At 36.6% G+C, this 25,821-nt stretch overlaps 2 protein-coding genes across 2 annotated transcripts in view; both read right to left on the bottom strand.

Moving 5' to 3' along the window:
* Positions 1–5,799, bottom strand: part of NPAS2 (neuronal PAS domain protein 2) — a 226,204-nt gene extending 220,405 nt beyond the window's left edge. The window contains exon 1 of the mRNA XM_031959146.1: positions 5,092–5,799. The gene's annotated coding sequence lies outside the window, so the exon portion shown is untranslated. The remainder of the gene's footprint in view (positions 1–5,091) is intronic.
* Positions 5,800–17,311: 11,512 nt separating this feature from the next.
* Positions 17,312–17,764, bottom strand: LOC116422325 (ribosome quality control complex subunit 2-like; the record flags this gene model as incomplete). Its single annotated transcript, XM_031959151.1, has 1 exon — positions 17,312–17,764. A coding segment is annotated over one exon (453 nt), but the record flags the coding sequence as incomplete, so codon positions are not given.
* Between the last annotated feature and the right edge of the window lie 8,057 nt (positions 17,765–25,821).

Here is a 25,821-nt window from a genome sequence, read left to right as displayed (position 1 = left end):
CAGTTCTTATGAGGGCAAATGGATGATTTGAAAAGCAGGCTCACTACTAAAAGGAAGCATCTCATCAAAGGAACAGAATAACAGTTGTGCCCTATAGTTATTGCTGCCAGCTTTCTTTCTTTGTGCTTACTTGGGCCCAACTTCTCGCCTAAAAAATAATTTTAAAATAAATTCGAAATAGGAGTAAAGTGATTTTGTACACAGCATGCAAATCTAAGCAATCTTGCACAGAGTCACTCACCCAAGGCGAGATAATAATCCAGGGGAATAGTAAAGAGCACCTATTCATGCTTTATTTTCCACTGCAATCTGTTTGTCTCTTTGGAAGACAAGAATTAAAGAAAAAATAAATAAAAACCTACAAACTAACTCAAACCAAAAAACTATCCAATAAGTATGGATTAGTACATTTTTGGTGATTAGTGGCAATATTTAACCCAAATTATGTGCTATTTTGTGTGAAGGGTTAAGATGACAGTTTTCATTCTTTGCCCCTATTACCATGCACACTTCTATAGGGATGATGATACAAAGTGTTCCAAGAATGTTAAAGTGAAATAAAAAGTAGCTTAGAGCTGATGAATCAGATTGCTACTAAAGTCTTCATTAGGATTTAGAAAGCCTATTTAAAATAAATCAATATTTCCTCACAAATCACAAACATAAGTGAATTTTGAGAATAGAAATCTGAACAGAAGCACAATTAATCAGTTTATTAATTATGCTTCCCTACAACAAACATAAAGATATTGACAAATATAAATGATGCAATCTCAGTTAATCCACAGAAAAATAAATCCAGAAAACTCAAAGTGATGAATTATTTTTGTAAAAACAAAAGCATGAAGTGGCTCAATTATAGCCACCATTGTGTTTATAGTTTCTGATGCTAGGTTCTCTAGTATTCTCTCTCTCTCTCTTTTTATAACATGTATTCCCGGGAGAAGAATAGACTGTGCTGAAGAAATATGTAAAAAGAAATGGGAAAAAAATGCAGGACAAAGTTGGATGTTTCAATTAATAATTTTAAAATTTCAAATAATTTTAAAATGAATTTTGTGGGTTTATCTGCATTTGTGAATTTACTACTGAGGCTTCAGAAAATCCCTTTTATTTATATTTATCAATGTCCTTATGTTTTCTGATGAGAAGTATAAATAAGTTAAATAATTAACTTTGTGTCTGTTCCCATTTCTCTTCTGAAACTGCTTAAAATTTGACAATCTCCCTTGATTATGGTCATCTGTCATCATTAGTAAGTATAAATAAAGCTGATTTCCAGAAGAACATGTGAACTAATTTATCAGTAGTTTACAAATAACTTTGTCCATTTTAGGAAGACATTTCTGGGTCTATTAGGAAAAATACAGACTCTCAATGAAGGATGCTGTCAAAAATACATGATAAGATTATAAATTTTGATTTGGAAGAAACCTTAGAGGCTATCTAGTCTAAGTGAGTCCTTAGGGCCTGAGAGATTAAATAATTTGCTTAAGGTCACATATATAGCATTTGTTCATGTCAGGATTTGAATCCAAGTTTCCTGTCTTCGAATCTATCATTTTTAAGTGATGCACACACAAGACAGTAAAGCAAAGCAGCATTAATGAGAACCATATTTATGATAGATATAAACTGCATTTGGGAAGGATGACAGAAACAAGTCAGTTTTGCTGGATTTGGAGAAAATAGCCTCAAATCAGTCAAGTCTAGTGGTTTTTAGGGTTTAGTAGGTTTTAGGGAGAAAGGAATGAGACAAGTAGACTTAGGCCATGATGCTGATTTATGCTACCAAAGAGGGAAGACACCTGAAGAATAGGAGGTTAGTTGATATTCGGACTTCCTACATGTAGGAAAGGGGCCTTAATCTACTAGTGCTGGACCTCCTCTGATTAGGTGACTCAAGAATGTTGAAAATTTTCAGGGATTCCTTATGCAGCAGACTGAGGAACTCTAGTTAGGTTATTGCAATGTAGTTGAGTCCTTTGCCAAGCTTAAGTAATGAGCCTACAACAGTAACCATTTTAAAAATTCATGATTCAATCATCCACATGAAAAACCAACTCTGGCAATGAATTCAGGTGAACTCATAGAAAAGGTATAGTTTGTGATTACCCTAATTCTAAACAAACTAAAACCATACAGGAGTTCAGAACAATAGAGATACCTGTTCTATCTAAAATTTGTATATTCCCAATTAAATTCAAATCAATAAACATTTATTTTAAGTGGCCATACAGAGGGTGCCATACACTTTATGCCTAACAACTACAAAAATAAAATAAAATAAAAAAATACTCTGCCTTCAAATTGAGCTTATGTTCTAATGAGGAAGTGGGTGAAGAAGACAAAAGAAAGCATTGTATTTTGCATAGAGCAGGCACTCAATGTGTATTTAATAAGTTGAACTGAAAACTAAAAATTACCATCCTTTGTTGTGTTACAACTAAGATTTGGGTTACTAATGTGTACAACATTTACACCAATCAAAAGAATTATAGAAAGCAAACCTATTTCATCTTCACATCTGTGTGAAGATACCCGAAGTAACTAAAATTTTGAGGAAGTAATATAAATGAAATAAAAATAAGATGTTTGACAAATTCTGAGCACCACAAGCTAAGATCTGGAGAAGAAAATTTGGAAGGGGAATAGAGTGATTATAAAATCTTTTTTCTCTGAGTCAACAAAATTTTCTGTTTCCTATTACACATTCAACACTTTTTTTTGAGAGGCAGCACTGCACTATGATTTATTCAATCTCCCAAGAACCTGATAACCTAACCACCCAGGATCAAACCACTTATGCCATATTGATTCCTCTTGCATTCTCCCTTGCATCCATATCTAATCACTCTGCCCCATCTATTCAGCCTCTGAAGTCTTTCTCATATTCATCCCCTTTCCTATCACCCTGGTTCTAGTTCTGACTGACTCTCATCTAGTTTATTGCAATAGCTACCTGAGAGGTCTTCCCAATTCTATTCCTCATTCCTTCTATCTATCCTATTTCTATATGAATTTTTATTATATGCAGTATCGATAGTATTTACAAATTTGGGAATTTGGGAACAATTTGGAACACATTTCCAAAATTTGGGTGAATGCTGAAAATTATCTATGCATATGTTTTGAAAATAAAAATCCCTGCATCAATCATTAAAATGACTTCTTCAAATCAAAGTCTGTTAGATATGGAAGGAAATAGAAGAATCAGTTAGTTCAGGGATTCTTTGTCTTCTTTTGTGATAAATTTGAGAAACTTGAAAGTTTGAGAGAGCTCTCACATCTTCCTCATTCAATGAAATCCCAAGCATTAAAAAGGAAACCAAATATATTGAAGTAAGTTATTAACAAAAAAGTTATTACCAAAAAAAGTTCAGGTTAAGAACTCCTAATCTAAAATGGTTAATTTTCAGATGAAGAAACTGAAACCATTTCTAGTCATATGAAAAAGTGTTCTAAATCACTATTAATCAGAAAAATGCAAATTAAGACAATTCTGAGGTACCGCTACACACCTCTCAGATTGACTAAGATGACAGGAAAAGAAAATCATGAATTTTGGAGAGGATATGGGAAAACTGTGACACTACTACATTATTGGTGGAATTGTGAATGGATCCAACCATTCTGGAGAGCAATTTGGAACTATGCCCAAAGGGGATTTTGTATATTGTATATACAAATTGTATATACCCTTTGATACAGCAGTGTCTCTATTGGACTTGTATCCCAAGAGATCATAAAAGAAGAAAAGGGACCCACATATGCAAAATTGTTTCTGGCTTTACTACTTTTTGTAGTAGCACAAAACTGAGACTGAATGGATTCCCATCAGTTGGGGAATGGCTGAATAAGTTGTGGTATATGAATTGATGAAATGATATGAATATGAATATTATTGTTTTATAAGAAACGATTAGCAGGATTATTTCAGAAAGGCTTGGAGAGATTTATATAAACTGATGCTAAGTGAAGTGAGTACAACTGAGACAACATTGTACACAGCAACAGCAAGATTATGCAATGATCAATTCTGATGGAAGTGGTTCTTTTCAACAATGAGATGATTCAGACAAGTTCCAATGGTCTTATGATAAAGTGAGTCATCTGTACCCAGAGAGAGGATTCCTGGGGACTGAGTGTGGATCACAATATAGTATTTTTACTCTTTTTGTTGTTGTTTGTTTGCATTGTGTTTTCTTTCTTATTTTTTTTTCCTTTTTAATTTGATTTTTCTTTGATCTGATAATTGTGGAAGTATGTATAGAAAATTGCATAAGTTTAACATGTATTGGATTACTTGCCCCCTGGGGAGAAGGTGGGGGAAGGGAGGGGAAAAATTTGGAACACAAGGTTTTAGAAGGGTGAATGTTGAAAATTATCTATGCATATGTTTTGAAAATAAAAAGAACTCCTAATCTAGTTTAAACCATAAATTTTACCAGTGAGGAAAATGAAGTAAAAAGTTAATTGGCTTGCTTGAGATCATACAATTACTAAGTGACATTGCCAAAATTCTTAGCCTGGCATTCAAGGTTCTGGCTCCATTCTACCTTGTCAGCCTTAATTCACCTTTCATTCTCTTCATATAACCTCCCCTCAGGCAAAGTAGATCATTTATCATTTCACTAAACATCCTTTTGCTCAGAGAGAAACTCATCTTGTCCTTCAAGGTCCTGCTCAAATGCCATCTTTTCCAAGACTTATCTGATTCCTTCACTTCTTCCTCTGAACTCCCATAGAATTCTGATCCTCTCTTATGCACTGACCATTCTATATTTGATACTCTAGTTTGCTATGTATTATGATATAAAATAGGAGAGACAATGTAATACCTCCTAGGCTATGTCATATTCTATATGATTGCAGAGATTATTTCAGTCATCTTTGTATCTCCCAGAATATTATACATACACAGACACACACAGAGACTCACAGACACATATACATATATACATATACATACCCACATATATATATACATTTCAAATGTTCAAGAAATGTTTGTTAAGTGTACATATTAGTGAATACTTGAATAAAAAGAGACAAAGAGCAATGGCAAGGAATATAATTATTATCTCTTACCTGGACTATTGCAATGGTCTTCTCCAGTACAATGGTCTTCCTACCTCAATTCTCTCTTCTCTTCTTCCACACAACTACCAAAGTGATTTTATATAAGTCTGATCTGATGTTGCTATCGTTTTTGATGAACAATAGAGACTCCCAAATGCTCCTAATAAAAAAATATAAGTTTCTCTTTGCCTTTTAAAGTCCTTCACAACCTGGGCCCAACTAACATTTCCAATTTATTTGCATTTAGAAAATTCCCAGACTAACTAACCTTTTTTCTGCTCCTCAATCACATACTCTAGCTCCCATTTCTATACTTTTGAAGAGGTTAACCTCTATGGCTGGAATGCACTTCCTTCTTTGTTCCTCCAAATAGAATCCCCTGTTTTCTCCACAGAAGCCTTTACTTTTTTTCCAGTCACATCAAAAGCATCATCTTCCTTATGAAGTCTTTTTCCTGATACTCACCTCCCTAACTACAAGTAGGTCTTGATTAGTGCAAATGATTAATGCCCTAAAGTGGTCATATCTATTTGAATTAGTAATATTTGAAGTCATAATTATGTAAAATAAGGTAATTGGTTCTAAAGCAAAGAAAATATGCTATGAAAATTCAAATAGCATGACCATTTCACAGAATTCATAATTCTCACTAATTGAGACTTAGCTGTACTTTGTATTTACCTTTTATTTACTTGTTATTTTGCATATATGTATATATACACCTATATACATGCATACATATATATATATATATACATTGTAATTTTAATAAAATTTATAGTCCCAGATATCAGAGATTATTTCAGGTTTTTTTGTAACTTTAGCACCTAGCACCATGTCTAGCATAGAGTAGGCACTTAATAAATACTTGATAATTGAAGAGACAGAAAACATTCTAATAAATATAGTTTATTATGCTAAAATTAATATTTATGATGCTTTGTATACATTGTCTTTTTTTGGTTTTACAATAACCCTAAAAGGTACTATAATTATTAGTAGTATTTCCATTTTAAAGATAAGGAAACTGAGGCTGAAGCAACTATGTCATTTGCTTGTGATTATGCAAGCTAGGAATTATCAGAGGAAGTGTTTGAACCCAGGTTTTTCTGATTTCTACTTCAACATTTAGAAAACCATGCTGCTTTTCTGATAGAAACATATTTACTGAACACCATAATTACATATTAATGTAGTATAAACTGAAAAATTGCCAAGAGTAGCTATGTGGCACAATAGATGATATACCAGACATGAAGTCTGGAAAAATCCAGCCTCAGATACTTACTAGCTATATGACTCTGGGCAAATTGATTCACCCTGTTTGCCTCAGTTTTCTCATATGTAAAATGAGCTGAAGAAAGAAATGGAAAACTACTCCAGTATCTTTGCCAAGAAAATCCCAGATGGGGTCACAAAGAGTAGGACATAACTGAAATGACTTAACCAGCACAACAATAATAGGAGAGAAGAATGATTTTGTGGGAATCAAGTATAGAGGATCTGATAAAAGAAGCAATAGTCATGCAAAAGGCCATGAAAGAAAATATAAGTGAAATTTTTAGAAATGCAGAGCTCTCTCTGATCAACTGTTATTTCAGACTGTGCTATGGAGGAGTAGAGAGGTCAAACAGCTTTCTCAAAGTAACAACCAATTTGTGACAAACTCCAAACTTAATATCAATGCTTTTGGTTTCCACTCTAATACTCTTCCTGCTACACCACAATGGAAGCTTTGTGAAAGTGTTTTTTTAAGAAAAGAAGAGTTGCTACAACCTAGAAAGAAGGTACCTGTGGTTAACTGTGTACCGTTGATACAGAAATAATGGATGATGCTTGTACAGCACTGACATGTCAAGGGAGAATGATCACAAGAGTGAAGATTATTTTTCTGCAGATCAAGAAAAACACTTTAGAGAAGGCTTTATTGGCCTTTAATTCAACAAATCCTGCAGAAAGACAGCTGATGCATCAGCTAGGAGTCCATGCAGCTGCATACCCTTGAAAATGCCTTTCAAACTAGATGATTTTTGTTGACAAACAACTTTGAAAACCTTAAGAACTCTAATCAATGCAATGACCCTCCACAACTTCAGAGGAATGATGCTAAAGAATGCTACCCACCTCCTGACAGAGAGGTAATAGACTGGAGATGAAAAATAAGGCAAACATATTTGCACAACCACTGTGGTAATTGCTTGACTACATTTTTATTATAAGGCTTTTTCTTTCTTTTTAATTTTCTTTTTTTCTAATGGAAGAATAGGAGACAAAATAAACGCTTAATAATAGGAAAAATATTTTTAAAAAATCAATCATGTCCCAAAAAAGGATGCAAATCTCTGAGTGTGATGCCCCTACTTGGGAACCAGCTTTTTTCTACTGGTAACATCAAAATTTCCTGTTTCATCATTAAATTAGGCAACTAGATGACATAATGGATACAGTATTAGACTTGGAATCAAGAAGCTAAGTTGAAATCCTTCCTCAGACACTTTCTAGCTAGATGATCCCAAGTAAATCATTTAAGTGTTTTCAGCATTAAATTCCTCATCTGTAAAAGAGGTGTTAGGTGGCACAGTGGATAGAGTACTGGAATTGAAGTCAGGAAGATTCATCTTTCTGAGTTCAAATCCAACTTCAGATATCTACTAGTTTTGTGAACATAGATAAGTCACTTAACCTTCTTTGCCTCAGTTTCTCCATCTGTAAAATGAACTGAAAAGGAAAATGGAAACCACTCCAATATCTTTGCCAAGAAAACTCCAAATGGGGTCATAATGAATAACATAATGAATAACTGAAAAAAAAATAGTTGATAATAACAGGACCTACATCATGGGGTTACTTTGAGGATGAAATGAAATAACATATGTAAATCATTTTATAAATCCTGAAAGAAATATAAATACTAGCTATTGTTAAATCATGCATGGTTATTGAACACACATTATGTTTTATTGGTATGATATGAGCTGCTGCCCAGAACTACCTAGGAAAAAACCTTTATTTCTCTCCCTCTTGTAGCAAGAAGAAAAGACTAATTCTTCTAGTCCTAAGCATATCTAAGGAGGGTTTTCCCAATAGACTGACATATCCTCACATATATAATCAGTTAAAATATTAGTTAAAACTTTTTTGGCAGGAGGGGTGTAAAACCATATGATCCTTAACGTCCTTTCCACTTTGAGAGTGCTCTATTTTTTTTAATTAAGCGTCTTCTTACATGAGTATGAAATCTGCCTCTCTGCAACTTCTGATACTATTCTTAGTTTTGCCCTCTAGTCACAAACAGACCAAGTTTCATCCCTCTTCTACACAAGGAGAATCTTTCAAATATTTGAAGAGTGTTATCTTGTGCTATTCCTCTGAACCAAATCTGTTCTGCTTCATAATAAATACCCCCAGTTCAAGTGGTCCTCATATGTTATAATTTTGAAGCCTCTCAGCGTTCTAATTATTGCATGACTTTCTAAAATTTGATGCTCAGAAACCAACACAATACTCCAGAGATGGTACTTGACCTAGCTTGACCAGAGAGGATTCTCTGTTCATACCAGAACATACATTAGACTGTTAGATTCTTTATTCTGAACAATGTGTCACTCTCAATAGAAACCCAAGATTACAGTTTTTTTGCTTGCTTATTTACTTTACTGAAGTCTTAATATTAAACATGCAGTCAACTAAAACCCTTATATCTTCAGGCATACTTCTCTAGGCACAGTTCACTCACCTTTATACTTAATGTATCCTAAAATATCCTAAATGTGGGCTTTTGTATTTACTTCTACTAACTTTCATCTCTATTTTAAGATATTTAAAAAGTTAAAATTAGTCTTAGGAGTCCACTTTGTGAATGAGTCAGAGGTGAAAGTATAAGATTTTCACACTATAAAGATATTGATCAGTCATTGCTTAATTTTTATATGCTTTGAAGTAGTATAAGAGTTGCAATGTTTAATCCTAATAGAAAGTATAGACTAAAGGCCAACTTTAAAAAAAATTACATAACTAGTCCCTAGAATATTCATCTTATGAATGAACCAAAGATAGAGGAGAAAAAGGAAAGCAAAAATCTGGAACTCCCATCCTTGTTCTCCATAAGGCCAATTCCAAATATCTGAGATATAACTGGTCTACTTTCTCATATGCTAAGGTAGAGCAATATCTTGGCTTATCCAAATGTAGAGAACTAAAAATCAGGAATTGTTTAATATAAATCGCTGATGCCCAGGAGTCTATAATTCTCTGCTACCTTCCTTTTTTTTAATTGGTCCCCTCTTGCTTCCTTCACAAATCCAAACAATTTGGGAGGCCTGGAAGCCACTACCAGGGAAACTGAAATCATTTAATTGTGGAAATTTGTGCATCATTGTCCAAAAGTAATGAGAAATTATGTTAATGAGTTGTTTTGAAGAATTTTGAGTCCCAAAATAAGAATATTGTATCTGACTTGTTAAGCTACAGAAAACCACAATACCCTTTTAGAAATCAATGGTAGTAATACAACAAAAACTGAGGAAAATTATTCTGGCAGCTAGGTCAAGTAAATGAAAAAAACATGGAAGATGGGAGAACAGTTACAAGTCTATGGCAGCAATTTGTGTAAGAAGGAAAAAGAGGGATAGATCAAAAAATAATTGTGAAGGAATAATCTGATTTACAACTCCTTTGCTGGAGTCAAGGAGTAAATTGAAAGAAGTTAAAAGTATGTAAAACATCTGCAACCTTGGCATATTGTATTGAGTTAGTAGTGACATTGAGAATAGGAGAATGGTAAAGAATAATCACATTTTTAGAATGCTTTATGTTTATAAAATGCTTTCTTAATATGAGTATTACTATTACTACATTTTAGATGAGGAAGAAGTTGCAGATTACTTGGAAACACAGCAAATGGCAAACATAGGATTTGTTTGTACATGGGTACATATTGGGAATTCTGGAGTGCAGGAGGTATTATTGATAGATACATATTTGAGGGTTGATGGAAAATATCAAGTTTTTGTGTGTTGTGTTGATGTCAATGGAGCAAAAGAATAGCAATTGCCTTTTAGATATGCCTATTGGATACTGGGCAGCTGGGGAGCACAGTGGATAGAGTGTCAGGCTTGGAGTCAGGAAGATTCAACATTCTGAGTTCAAATATAGCTTCAGACACTTACTGTGTGATCCTGGGCAAGTCACTTACCCCTGTCTGCCTCAGTCTCTTGTCTGTAAAATGAACTGGAGAAGGCAATGGCAAACCACTCTGGTATCCTTGCCAAGAAAATCCCAAATGAGGTCATAAAGAGTTGGATTGGGCTGGAAAACCACTAAATAAGAGCAACAACAATAATAATAACAAAGATATTGGGCAAGATTCTAAGCATGCCTCTGGGCTAATTCCACTATTGCCAGTACTGTAGTGATAAGAAGATGACAGGGGAGAGTGAAGAAAAGACATAATGAAGGGATAGAAAGAGTGGCAGTGAAAAGTACTAGAGAAAGCTGGGCAGAGGCCATTTCAGAAATAGGTAATGATGTCAGCCAGAGAAGTACTGTTGCATGGTGGATAGAGGGAAATGATGTGAATGGATCTTGAAGACAAGAAAACTTGGGTGAAAATTCTACTTCCAATTGGTTGTATGATCATTGGGTAAGTCAACACAGCCTCTTCTACCTCCAAGAAGATAAGACTTTAAGTTATAAACTAGCTACTGTCCTGCATTGACAAAGAGAACATGAAATCAACAACTTTGAGCCAAACCACCACAATAATGACAGATGATGATTTTATGTTTTTTTACAGTTTACAAAGCATCTTGAATAGACTACCTTACTTGATCCTCATAGCAACCATATGAGGTGGGTAATGAAGATTCTCTCCCCCTAATTTTAAAGATGAAAAATTAGAAAAGTTAAGTGACTTTTAAGTTGTATCTTTCTTAAGTCACACACATTAAGTGGAAGAAACAGCATCTTCTGACTTCAAAACCAGTATTCTTTTCATCCTACCACTGTTGCTCTAATCGCAAATTAAAAGGTACTGGAATTCCATATATACCCAAGAAAGTTAGATTACTCAAGGGATACATACTGTAAGAAATAACACTTATTTTCCTTGTTTCAAGTCTGTAGAAAACAAACTAGCCACTGCAAAGTTGCCACATGAAATGGCAGTGAATGTACTACTTACTGACAACTGCAACAGACGGGGAAAGAACAGGAGAGGCTATGAGGAAGATGAAATTCTTCTCGGATAATTAAGGATAACATATGCCCATAGAATAATGGAGGGTATACCAGAAGGTGCCTTCTTTTTTGAGCAACATAGACCATCAAATTAGTTAATTCAGGTCATTCCTCCTCCCTCTTTTCTCTTCTCTCCTCCTACCATTCAGACTAGAAAGATCCAGCTTGGCAGTCTACACTAGTATAACAGGCATTGTTATTATTCACTTGTATTTGACTCTTTATGACCTCATGGATCACAGCATGTTAACGCTATCCAAATTTTCTTCTCCATGTGATAGCAAAATTAATTAATCTAAGAAATATTACCAAGCATCTACTAAATATAAGGCATTGCAAGGAACAAGCTATAGTAATTATAGACTTGATGCCTAAAGAACTTTATAATCTAGATGGGGAAGATCTACCTGGTTCTTAATTTTTCTTCTGTGAAATAAGTTCAATGAGATAATATTAAATTCCTTATTAATTCTAAATTTTATCATTCTGCATAAAAAAGATAAAAATGTCAGAGAGAATATGATAAATGCTAAACAGCTTGGGTAGAACCTAAGTGTTTCAGAAGTTCAGAAGAGTAAAAAGTCATTGTGGGTAAAGTGATAACTGAAGCATTCATAGATTAAAATTTGGGGATTTAAACTTGTCTTTAAAAGAAAAAGAAGTACTGTTGCTCTTGCTCTATTTGGTAATGGATTATGGAATGAAGAGATCAAATTTGGCCAATTTGAGTGAGAAGCATGTAAAACACAACCATCATATGTTACTGCTAGTATCTGTAATCTCATCCACCCCTAGGTCACATTCAAAGAGATGTAGGAAAGATATCAAGAACTGGAGTCAAGAGGCCTGTATTCAAATCTTAGTTCTGCTACTTCCTACTTGCATGATCTTGGGGAAAGAATCATCTAAGCTTTCTGGATTTTATTTTATCATCTGAAGAGAGAGGGGATTGGCTCAAATGGTTTTTGTAATCTCGTAAAGTCAAACTTCTGCAATCTTGTGATGTATCCTAGAGCAACAAAATCTAACCTTAATAGCAAAGAGGATGAGAAGAAGTTCAGTTCCCCTTGCTGTCCCTATGCTATATGGCCAATGAAAAAAGAACATTGCTTCTATGGTAAAGACAGAAAAAATGGTAATCTGATAGTAAGAGAAAAGCGATCAAGGTTCTAGACTAGAGCATCTTAAATCTGTCATACATACTTTTTTAAAAATGAAATTACAAAGTATTTTTATTCATTTAAATAAAACCATTATTCTAACAAGAGGTTCATATACAAAACTTCTGATATAATAAAACATGTACATGTCTTGAGTAGTAGGTTTTGTGTTTTTTTTTTTTAAGTAATAATAATGTCCCTAGATATGCCCTAATATATTTACCTTTCCTCTGCTTGTTGCGCTTGATCTGAGTTATGTTTATAATTGCATGGATGAGGTAAACAACTCAGCACACAATTTCTTAAGAGGTAGATAATTACTAATTTGCACAATTGTGAGGAACGAGACAACTTTCTCCATCTTGGTACCCTGGAAGGACAATCAGAGTTAATGTAAGTGGTTTGTTTTTCAGTCTTTTCAATCACCTCAAATTTTTCATGACTCCATTTGGGGGTTTAACTTGGCAAAGATATTGTAGTGGTGTACCATTTTCTTCTACAGCTCATTTTACAGATGAGGAAACTGAGGCAAACTTATTAACTAAATAAGTGACTCACCCAAGGTCACACAGCTAGTGAATGTCTGAAGTTAAATTTGAACCCATGTCCAAGAATCCAAGCCAAGTATTCCACTATACCACCTTATTGCCCAGTGTAAATTGATCTGGGTTCAAATCCCAACTATTCCATTAATTAACTCTATGACCTTGGACAAATTATAATTTGAGGAAGAATTTTTTTCTCATTGACCAAATGTGTACTAGAACATTTTTAACTGCTTGATTTATTTTCCTATATATGGCAACATATAGGCTTTTAAATATAATAGATTTAGAGCTGTGGGGGAGGGGTGACCCTAGAATTTTTGGAATCCCAATTCTTTCATTTTTTCAGATAAGGAAATTGAGGGTCAGATAAGTAATGTGACTTATCCAATATGACATGACTAGTAAAATGTCAAAAGTACTATTTGAATTTCAGCCTTCCTAACTCTAAATTTAGTTCCGTAGACACTGTACAAGAATATTAAGGTAGAATCAGTTAAGAATTCAAATTCAAATATGGTCTCCACATATTTGGAGCTCCACTCCAGCTAGTAAGCTGTGTGACATTGATCTAATAACAATTTTCTAAGCCTCAGACCATTTGCTAATCCTGGAAATCAGGGATTGGTTGTGATAGATGAAGGTTGAGGGTGTTCCCATATTGATGGAATTAAAGGTATTTCAATGTATGTGGACTAGGACTGCTTTGAATTCCCACATTTTCAAGTATAAATAAGATAAAATAACCTTTTTGCACTTCAGGTCAAGAAATCATGAGACTAACACAGTGAGATATAATATAGTTGCATAGTAACTTCTACATTAATGCCCTCTCCCAGAAGTCTAGGGAGACTTTGCTAGTGAAATAATTTGGAGTATACAAGTCAGCCCCCAGCTTCTCAGATAAATTTCACCTCCATTTAGTGAATTAAAGTAAGGAAAATTGGATAGATTTACTTAAATGTTATCTTAAAAACCATCTCTTTCCTTAGAATATGTTCTTATTTAATGAATAGTTATTTAGCACACCACTCCATCATTACTCATCAGTCAATATACATTTATTAATTACCTATTATGCTAAAAGTTGGGGATGCGAAAAGAAGTACATCATCAGAAATACCATTCAAAATAGAATTATTGACAGTTAAGTAATCTACTAGAATATAAACTATAAAGAAATAGGATTTTTTAAATATAACTTTTGAGTCAATGTTACTTTCTAGCTAAAATCTTTCTTTTGAACCATTATGACAAATAAAAATAAAGTTGATGGTTGTACCAACACTACATTTTTGTAAGCAAATAAGAGATCAGATATAATTTATATTTGAAAATTCAACTAAATTAAACACTTGCTATAAAGTGACCAATTAAACACTTGATACAATGCAGCCAAGGATATTTAATCACACAGACATTTCAAATGACTCAACAATTTGACCTCTCTTGGGAAAAGAGAAGTCATCCTGTGCAGTATAATCAGTGTATAACAGTTAGTGATGTCATGGTCCCCAAGGAAGATCTGAAAAATCATTTAAAAATACTAAATACAAAAAAATAAAAATATTAAAGAGACCAAAAAAACTTAGTCCTTTCCATCCAGTGTTCAAGTAACATGTCCTTGAAAATGTTACTCTACAGAATTGCAATGTATAAATATGACTGTGCACATACATATGGATAAATATATACACAAAGAAAAAAACTATTATTTCAGTATTGGAAAAATCCCCACAAACCTGCTTCAACTCTCAAATCTTTTTTCAACAGTGACAAGTATTAGTAACCAGGTATTACAAGGGTAGGAAAAGGGGAAAACTATTCATGAAAAAAATAGGACTGATTCGAATAAGTAAGAGTGAGCAAATATCTATACTATATGTATGTATGTATATTTCAAATTTTATTATTAATCAGTGTGCAAAGATTTCTGATAAACCCCCTCCTTAAAACAAAATAACTTTTAAACATTTTAACAAATGTATTAATACTTTCTTTTTAGTTTGAATAGTAGTAATCTGCCATTTATTTATTATGATTTTTCATTATACTCATTTTTAAAGCTCATTTTGATTTTTAAAGATGAGGCACCTTTCTTTTTATTTGCAACTCTTATTAATCATCTTTCCTCTAGAATTTATTTTCCTTTTTCATTCTAAATGTCACCAAGGGGAGAGGTGAGAACAAAACCTATTTTATGTTCACTCAGTGGGGGCAGATAGTAGAATAAATAAAGAAATCTTCTTCACAAAAGGAAATGGCTTTAAGCTTTTCACTTATAATTCTTCTTAAGCCTTAGACCAAGATTTCTCTTTAAGACGGAAACATAGTTGCTGATTGAGTTTATGTTCACTTACTTTATTTTTAACTAAAGCCTTAATGAGAACTGCTGAGACATGCCAATACTTCTATTACACCTAGTTTGGTTTTATAATGAAACACTGCATTTTTGTGAAATAAAGGCCTATTTCAGAATGAATCTCTCAAACCCTTCTGTTTATATTTGTTTTTAGCTATTATTAGCAAAATTGTGGAAACTGGTTTTCCTTTTGGGAAATCAGGTTGCAAAAGATGAAGGAAGCATTTGTCCTTGAATTTTGAAACATCTTCTAGATTAAGAAGGGTAGCCATATTTTGAATGTCGAAAATAAGTCGTTAGTCAACCATTAGGCTTTGTAACAGCTAACTGCTATAACAACATATCAGAGGTAATCTGCCTGCCTAAATCTATGCAAGCCATGTGAAGTATACTTCCGAGCCAATCTAGAGAGTCAAAAGTAAAAGTGCACTCCTACTAAGGAAGAAGAGAAAGTTTGGGCCCTAAATTATCCAGATAAGCTAGTTTATACTGCCTACGATAATCATTATCAACTCTACTTCATTTTGCCTGTAAAGACATACAATTTAAATAATGAAGTAGAAAAAAAAAAGGCATCTTTCCTGTCATATACTGGATACTAAAAGCAGCGTTTAATAATGAAAAGGAAAGTATAATTTTCCACTTCACAGACCCCCATTCAGAATGAGAACACCTGTTGGATTTGAGAGTTTAAAGCTTAGTGTAATAATGCATACCTGTTATAAATCCAGAGAATTTTATCTATTTTTGGAGATGTGGAGATGTAGATTTTTCCATTGCTTTAATCAACATATTTAGCTACAAATTACTTAGAATCACAAAACTGAAAATAAAGTTTCCTATCCTGAGCATTTAGGAAGTGGCCAACAATGTAATGAGATTTTTGTGTGTTTGTTTGCCTGGGGTACCTTGTTACCTGTTAATCCTTTTCTGATTACCTAACAAGAGCTTAGTTTATGAAAGTGAAAGCCTGCTTCAACTCAGGGGGGGCTGAAAAACCCATTTTCCAATAAAACCTCGAATGCCCCGTGTTTTTCATGGATAAACAAAGCATGGAACTACAGGACAACTGACCAGGCTATTTAAGAAGCTGAACTCTTCATAGTTTCCCAAGTAACTGACAGCAGGCTTAGTACCCGTCTGGGCCAAATTATAATCTAGTAACCAAAGAGATGTGTCCAGTGGCATCCATGCCACCCTCTCCTTCCTTCCAAATGTCAGAAGGCTCTCGACCCCTTCCTCCCCACTCGTGGCGGCTCCACCAAAGTGCAAGCGCGTACAAGCAATCAGTCCGGAGTTCAAAACGTACCGTGCGATCCGCAGGATCTGCGATCGTGGGCTTGGGTGGGGATAGCTTATAAATTCCCAAATGAAGTTGTCTGGATTGCCCCCTTAGGCGCTTCCCCAAAGTGTCTAAAACATCCCAAAGTCTCTGAGGTGCCCCATTTACTCCCTCCCGACTCTCAGTCAAATACTGAAATGGCCAGAGTTGCAGTCGGCACCTCTTTCTCCTCCTGCTTTCCTGCAGAAATGGGTAACCCAGGGCCATGGGCGTGTGAATATGCATGTACAAATAATCTCCCACCTCATGCAGGGAGCAGCCTTTACAAGACGCAGAGCTTTCTCCAGGTTCCCCTCCGCATTGCCCACTTCGCGCGTGGGGTCCCTGCACTTGGCTGGAGGACAGCATCTCCCACCACCTAGGGGAGCAGGTGAATGAACACACACACACACACACACACACACACACATACATACACACACACCCACGCGCTCCTATGCTCACACAACAACACACACAAACACGCAGAGCGAGACATGTAGTCGCGTGTCACCCTGCAGAAGCCCGAGAAACCTTTCTTGTCTTCCCTCCAATCCTCCGGGTCCCCACATCCCTGCCCCCACTCCACCCCCGGGGGGGGGCACTACCTGGACTGTTGGCGGCGGCGGCTGCGGGGCTCCGGGGGCTCCAGCTGCCGCTGCCGCTGTTGAGGGAAGCCCTCGAGCCTGGCGGGGACTGCACTCTTCCAGCTGCCGCTGCTGCTATCAGCCGAGGCGACCCGAGAGCTAGGACTGCTCGGACCCGGCTGCTGGCGGCGGCTGCTCCTGCTCCTGCTCCTGCTCCTGCTCCCACTGTCCCCGCCACCGCCGCTACTCCGACTCTTGGGGTGGATGTTACCGCTTTCCTGGTGTCTCCCGCTCCTGCCGCTGCTCCAGTCCTGCAGGAGGCCGGGCTGCTCCGGAGGCAAACTCTTCCGCACACAGAGCCAGCTAGGGAGATTTCCCTCGTTAGCCGTCGCCACTGCCGCCGCCTCCTTCTCCTCTTCCTCCTCCTCTTCTTCTTCTTCCTCCTCCTCCTCGTCCTCCTCCTCCTCCTCCTCTTCCTCCTCCTCCTCCTCCTTCTCCTCCTCCTTCCCGCTGCTCCTACTGCCGCCGCCGCGGTATTTCATGGTGAGAGCAGCCACCGCATCCCGGGGCTCCGGCTTCGTCTGCGCCTTGCGGACTCACACGCATACACCACGCAAGCAGGACACTGGGGTTCCGGGACCCACAGACTGACTCACAGTCTTCTCTCGATCTGTGGTCTCCGACCCTTGCAGCCAGCGGTCACTGGCTGCGACTGCTGCTGGAGGGGACCGGCTCCCTGACGGCGTCAGGGGTCCCGCTGCAGCCTGGCAGCCTCGTTGCTGGCTAATAGCTGGGAGGTGGGGGGTAAGAAAGCGGTGGCTAGGATATTAGGGCTGGAGGGAGTGGGGGTAAGCTGTGGCTTTGAGGTGAATGGGCCAGAGGGATAGTGCAAGAGTTCCTATCAAAGTTGGCACCCGGGGGGAAAAAAGATTTCACCCTCCCCCCGTGCTTTGAAAAGCCTGCTTTTGGCAACCCCCTCCCACTCTCACCTGCGTGTGTGTGCGTGCGTGGATGTGAATGTAGGTCCGCCCCTTCAGTTCCCCCCATCACTGCCTTGGGGGCATAGGTCTGGGCTTTGGTGTCCTTGTAAATGGGAGACTGAATTCTCTTTAGGGAATATTAGATACCAAATGTGGTTTCCTAATTAGTTGAGGGGGGGTAGAGGAAGAGAGTGGGGGAGGATGGGGGGGGCAGTGGTTGGTGTGGAGTAGGGCTGAGGTGTGTTGGGGATGGTGGTGGCGGCGTTAGCTGCCGCTGCTCGTTCAAAATAATCGGTATCTCAAGGAGAATGTAACTGGTCTGGAAAATGGGTCAGGAATGAAAAGGAACATGCTAATTGCCCCTTCCCCACCCCACCCCATCTAAAGTCTGAGATAGATTTTGAGGGGGAAGAGGAGATTGCCCAGAGAAGCACATACTAACACACCCCCCCCCCCATTCTTCCTCCTGACTTCCCTTCCCCCCGCCACCCTCCTCTCCTTTTGCACAAGTGCAGGAAATGTTCCACTGACCTACATATTTTTCCAAACATACGTGACCTTTTTTTTTTCGCTTTGTGGGAGGAGACAGGCGAGGATCCAAGAAAAGGAGAAGCTAGAGAGGGAGAGAGAGGAAAAATAAGTAGAGCAAAAACAGGGAGGGTTTCACAAAGCCTACAGCAAATATCAGTCAGGAGGCAGATGTATATAAATAGTCTTAAAATAAACCAGTAGCTGCTGTTTGATAATTCCGCATGGCTCCAAAACTTAAGTCGAGCAGAGAAGGGTGTCTCTAACCACTCAGGCGGTACCTTGAAAAACGGCTGGATATTTTTCAGGACCTTCCCAGGCGGACTCCTCCCCACCGTATTTAGATGCCACTGTGACAAACTCAGCTTTAAACTCGCCAAATGCCACTGCTTCCCATCACCCCCTACTTGGAGACAAACACCTTCCGTACAAAATAGGAGGAGAGGGGAAGATTTTTCTTCTCATAGAAAGATCCACCACCCTGAATAACAGGCAGGGAGTGAGAAAATTACAGCTTCAAAGAATAGCCAAACCCAAATCCTCCCATTCCTCCTTCCCCTCCCTCAGCTCCACACCACTCCTCTCCCCCCTCCCTCAAGTCAAGCTCTAGAGCTTCTAACGTGGAGATCAACAAACCTAAATATCTTAGTATAGTTCTATTAAACCAGGATAAAGTGGTGAGGAAGAGATGTATGTAAAGGCTGTCTTGGAGAAAAAATGCGCCCCCACCTGTTCTTTTTGTCAAACCCTTTCCTTGAGTTCAGCTAACTGTTAGAAAGGGGCTTCCCCTAGGTGTTCCACTAGGCTGAGGGGTTTGGGGGTTGCCTACTCTGTTTTCCAATCTCTTTCTTTCCTCTCCACCCACCCCCACCCCAAGTTCAAGGCTTGTGTCTCAGCAGCCCCAACATAACTAGCACCGCCTTATTTGGTCATGCAACTCCACACCGTCAATTAGATCAAAACGTTCAACGAGAGCTCTCCACACACACCCCCTCCACCCCCCGTGTAAAGTAGGTCACTCTCTTTATTTCCCACTTGTATTATTTTTGTCTAATTCTTCTTCTGAAAAATAACCAGAGGTAAGGAGACTTGATCATTCTAAAAGAAATTGTTATTCTTAGGATTGCTTCTAACTTGTAGGTACTTTTCAAGAAGGATGAAACTTAGAAAATGTAACTGTTTTGAACTCTTTGGGATTCCAAAAAGAAGGAAGTTTTCCCTTTTCCCCCTTCTCTTCCCTTCTTTAGATAATTATATTTCACTCTACTTTAAACTGCAGCCATGACTAATGTCCAAAGGATAAAGTTGTGTACTTTTAACCGGATTTAATTCAGAATTTTAAAAGCTCCTCCCTTCCTTTGGAATGGATCCCAAACCTCCTCTCCCCCACCCCATCTCCCTTTTTTGGGGGGAAATTGCTAAACAATACTTAAATGATCCCTTGGAAAAATACAATGTCCTGAGGTAAAATAAAGCATCAGATACAGTATTAATGCAATAAAAGGCTTTTTTTTTTTCTGATAGAATTTTTCAGTGTTTGCTAGGCAATATAAAGTGGTAAATCTTGAGGTCTTACTTCTTTTTTCAAGGCCACAATAGATAATACTTTGTGATCAGGGCAAATACATAAATATATTTTGGTTTTTTTTTTTGGGGGGGGGAGGGGAAAGTACTTATTTCTGAATCCATCTGATTTGCCTCCTGTTTGCAGAGGGCTCACACCTTGGTCTGGAGAATGCAAGAAGAATCTCATGCTAGACTAGAACAGGGCCCTCAGTAGAATATTTTCTCTCCAGGAACAAAGAAGTGAATGTTTAAGATGATGGTTTATTCCTATTCTAATGTGGGCACATAGGGTCACTTTAGCACTATATAACACAATGCATATAGCATATATGATATACAAAGATAAACTATAATTATAGCAGCCATACTATTTTCAGTTCTGTAAGTTATTACAGAACTCATAACTAGTGGGGGAGGGGGATCTTCTATGTAAGCCAGCTAAATATTAAAAGTGAGTTTTACTGTAGCTTTTCATGAATGAGAATTTTTCTTACTCTCAAAGCATTGTATGGGGGTGGCTTAGAAGAAAAATTAAAATATAGCCAATTATTTAAATTATTTTATAGCTATTAATGGAGGAATTCGGTGCTTTTTCAGATATCATTTGATATATTATTTTCCCATAGAAGCAGACTGTATCCTGACAATTATTAAACAAACTTATTCAGGGCCTATTGTATAGGGTGGGAAGGTAGAAATAGTAGGGATACAGTGCTTGTCCTCTAAAAACCACTAGTCTGTTATAGGCAGTAATGATTTGAATGTAGCAGAATTCATTATCAGGAGCACATATGTTCCAGTTCTACCTCCAAAACCTACTAGCTGAGGAACCCTAGGCAAATCGCTTAATCTCTCAGTGCCTCCAGTCAACTGTGGAAGACTATAAATTACAGTTCAGGTATTGTTCTGAATTGATACAGAGGGTTTTTCCCCTAGGAACTTTCTATGCCAATAAAATCACCAATCTGGTTTTTAAAAAAAAAAAAAAAAATGGAAAGAGCTTTAGAACCTCTTGCTGGAGAACTAAATGAAATAAATAAATATTCTATTAATTATAGAACATGCAGATAGACATTGACATACAGAATAGTTATTTACTTTTTGGCTACTCCAAAGTTTCCTGTGTATATCACAGTACCTGACATATCAAAGTTTAAGCACAAATAGTGCTGATATTGAATGAAGAGAAGATCCTGGGAGATTTGTGCTATATGGAAGCATTGTCTTTTTTTTTCAAGGCTTATTGTTTTTTTGGAAAAGGCTTTATACTAGGAGTCAGGCAGGAAACCTCAGTCCTAGTATCAACACTGCAATATCTAACTGGATAAAATAATTGAGCAAACCACTTAATCCCTATGGGTCTCAGTTTCTTCATTTGTAAAATTGGGATGGAAATTGGATAGATTGGAAGTGGGATTGGTGTCCAAGACTGGATGGGAAAAGTTATATCTATTTTTACTAACTTCTCATTTCCTTCAATTATTAAAAAACATTATTCTGAGGAAAGGTCCATAAAACACACACACACACACACACACACACACGTTAAGAACCCCATGACTAGATTTTTTTCTAGTTCAAAAATTCTATGATTCTATGATGACTAGTTATATGGTGAATGCTGCTCCCCTTTTCATATTGATTTCTTTGTAGACTAAGCTTCTGATTATATTGAGAAAATTTAAAACACACACACACATACACACACACACACACCACCACCACCACCACCACCACCACCATGTCATTCATTATTGAGTAGTTTAACACAATACCAGTAGAGCAAAATGCCACAACTGTAGAGTGAAAGCCCAGTAAACATGAAGGTAAAGCAGAGGTCTCAGGACCAAGTAATAGATAATTAAATGACTCATAAACCAGAGCTTCTGTGAGAAAAAGATTTGAGAATTGAAAACTTGCCTCTGAAAGATCAAGGTAAGTAGAATTTTAAAATTTCCATATTGTGGAAACTTCTGAGCACATGAAAATAGAGTAAAATGATTCTTTAACGCCCTTGCAACAATGAGGATATAATTGTGGTAAAGGCCTTTTGCAGCCTGCCTGGGAAAGTCAAGACATGATTTTTCCTTTGTGCAGAGTAGATCATGTGATTGGCAAGCAGAAGAATGAAGTCAGATTTCCTTATAAACTAAGTATGGATAACCAAGAGACTGAAACCTGACCTGAAAGAAAGAATATGTTAAATTAGAGGTTATACTGAAGAAGTTGATCTGTGACAAAATCTTAGTTAATCTTAGATTTCTGATTCCAGTAAAAGTGCTTTTACAAGGAAATCTCTGTCTTTCTGTCTTTCTCATATACATAATTCCCAGCAAATAAAGTGATATGCATGTTCTCTCTAAAAACATTATTTTGTATTCATTTCATGTTTATTTACCTAAATATGTATCGTTTTCCTCTAGTACCATGTAAGTTCCTTGAGGAGGCACCTTGTAGAGAATGATGGACTTGGAATAAGAAAGGTCTGAGTTCAAATGTAGACTTTGAACTAGTTTTCTGACCCAGGCAAATCACTTATCCTATATAACCTCAATTTTCTCATCTGGGGGTCTCTCTCTCTCTTTTTCACTCTTTCCCTCTCCCTCTCACTCCCTACCCCTCCTCCACCCTTCTTCCCCTTCTCTCCCTCTCCCCCTCCCTTCCCTCTCCTCTTCCCCTTCCTCTTCTTCTTCTCTCTCTCCCTTCTCCCTCTCCTTCCCTCTCCCCTCTTCTCTTCTCTCTCACCCTTTTCTTTTTCCTTTTCCTCTTTTCTCCCATTCTTCTTCCTTTCCATATTATATATATATAATATATATTACACACATATTACATATATATATATCTGCTATATTATCTCTGCTATATAAATACTATTACTGTCTTTGTATATCGACAACTTAACACAATGCCTGTTCCACAGTAAGAACTTAATAGTTACTTGTCAAGTTGAATTGAAGAGGGAGAGTATTTTAATATGACGGTAGTTAAATATGGGATTAACCTTACCTTGGGTTTATAGTTACACTGGTTTAGGAAATTCCTACATAATTTTTATTCTAATGATGAATTTCAATTTTTTGTCTCATTCGTTTCTCTTCTAAGAACTTTATTATTATTTTTAAAATCCTGATTTAAGGAATGTTTGGCTAAGACTATCTAGGCCAATACACAAAATGTTAATATAGTATTTTTTTTTCCTGTGGAACCTTACATTTTAGCCATCTAGTTAATGAGTAGTGGTTGGCTAGGTCATTGTCCATGTTCTCTCCTACACACAAAATATCAGGTACTAGTATCAAGCACTTTTTAAAAAAAAGTTTTCAAATGGAAATTGGTTGACCACTTATCAAGAACATCAGGGAGGCGATTCCTCTTTGCCTGAATTCAATGGCTTTTTAAAATCTATAATTTCATTTTTGATTCCTGATCATTATCATTCAAATGTCTAAGATCTATTATTTCTAGAAGAGAGAATCATAGATATACAAGGAGTAGTGGTGACCATAGAAGATTCTTAGAAGGAAATAAAGCTAATAGTACAATGTACAACTTCTTTTTCTTTTCTTTCTTTTTTTTTTTTTTTTTTTTTTTTTTGGTAGAGGTAGTGGGGTGAGTGAGAATATACCGAGGGACCTGTTTGGGATATGGTGACATTCAATACAGCAGAGTGCATTTGTCCAGAATTTTAGTACCATAAAAGCTAGAAAAGGATGAAGGTTCTTTTTTGCCAGTACAACAAAGTTCAGAATACAATGTTGTTTATGACCCATCATCTTAAAAGGAATCTTAGAAATGGTCCTGTCCAATTTTTTAATTTTACAGTTGATGAAACTGAGACCCAATGAGGTGTTGATTTGCTCAACTTCGAATAGATAGTACATGGCTAAAATAGGCTTAAACCCAGTTCCTCAGCTATTGAAACTGCAGCTCTATCCTCTGCATCATAGTTTTCTTACCAAGTGAGAAGAACTATAGGCTACTTCCTTTCCAACAGAAAGTATTTTATTTTGTAAGTCCTAATAACTTTTATGATATTCCAGTGGAACATTTATTCTTGGGGTGTGGGAAGTATTAAAAGGATAGTCAGTGTGGAAAAATATTCAATTCAAAAGTATTCCAAGAAATATTCAAACCCTCATTGTTTAGGATTTGAAACCATAGAATCTTAGAGTTGGAAGGCTCTTACCAGCAATCTAGTCCAGTTTTTCAAAAGGATAAATCCTGTTTCATCCCTGCAAAGTGGTCATTCAGCATCGACTTGAAGGAAGATCCTGTTGTGATGGGGAAATCATTATCTCCTTCCATCCAGCCCCCTACTAGCTCATTCCTTAATAATAGCTTTTATGAATAGACCTGCCTGGTTAATAAGAGCTATATCTATATGGGAACAGCAGTGAACCTCAGAATAGGTGAAAAATCCAAGGAGGAGAAAAGATCTAAAAAAGAAAGCATTGGTTGGGGATGGTGGCGGGGAAAACAAGGAGAAATGAGTGAGTCTGAAGAATGTGGGTGAACAGTAAATGAGCCAAAGGGATAGAAGTTGTTCTCAAGCTGGTGCAATTAGCTTAGAGGATTTCAGAAGTAATTGTAGAGTTGAAGCTAAAAGCACATATTGTGGGAGATATCACTTCACCACTGTAATATATTTGCTCCTCAGCTGCATTTGTGGAGGGGCAGACAAGCTGTTTAGACACACACTTTCTCAACAAGTGGAAAGAATACAGTTTAAGCAAAAGGGCAGAAAAAACAGCTGTGCTCTGACACACTAATGTATATGATCTTTAGCAGTTCTTTGCCTAAGGGGGGAAAAGATAACTCTTAGTTAACTCAATATTAATAAAGAAGAGGTTAAGTATGTGCTTTGAAGAATTTAGCCAGCAAACCTGCACTGATATTAATCTCTCAGAGATATTTTCTATTTGTGTCTTTTGTCAGTATGCAGATGTCAATCTGGTAATGCTTTAAACAGTTATTATAGTAAAGTTTATATATCATCAGAAAAATAATCTTCTTTGTACTATAAATATGTAAAAATGGAGTAATTATAGAATTCATAATAAAGAGTTCTGTTCAATCAAGCAAAAGCTTAATTATAATAATTTTTTTTCAAAGGAGCTATAGTATTTATAGGTTCTAGGTAAGAAGTAGACAAAGCTGGTTATTTATAGGAAAGTAATACTTTATTGGTTTGTTGTGTTATAAGATTTTGGTGCAAAATAAGGTTTTCTCAAAAATCTGGGCCTTTATAACTTGTGTTGTTAACTGTCTTATGTAGTGACAAATTCAGCTAGAAAAAAATCTACTGCTATGGTATTATTACTCCAGTGTTCTTCCTTAATGTGCAAATTAGGAACTTAAAAGGTATTTTCATTGCTGTAAATGGGATATACTATATTTTTTATATTTCAGAAATTGATAATAAAAATCATTTTGCCTCCCTTTTTGGAATCTGC

Source organism: Sarcophilus harrisii, chromosome 3, assembly GCF_902635505.1.
Source record: "Sarcophilus harrisii chromosome 3, mSarHar1.11, whole genome shotgun sequence".
In the NCBI taxonomy this organism is placed as follows: domain Eukaryota; kingdom Metazoa; phylum Chordata; class Mammalia; order Dasyuromorphia; family Dasyuridae; genus Sarcophilus; species Sarcophilus harrisii.
The sequence above is the reverse complement of the archived record's forward strand: the minus strand, read 5'-3'. Positions and strand labels throughout refer to the sequence as shown.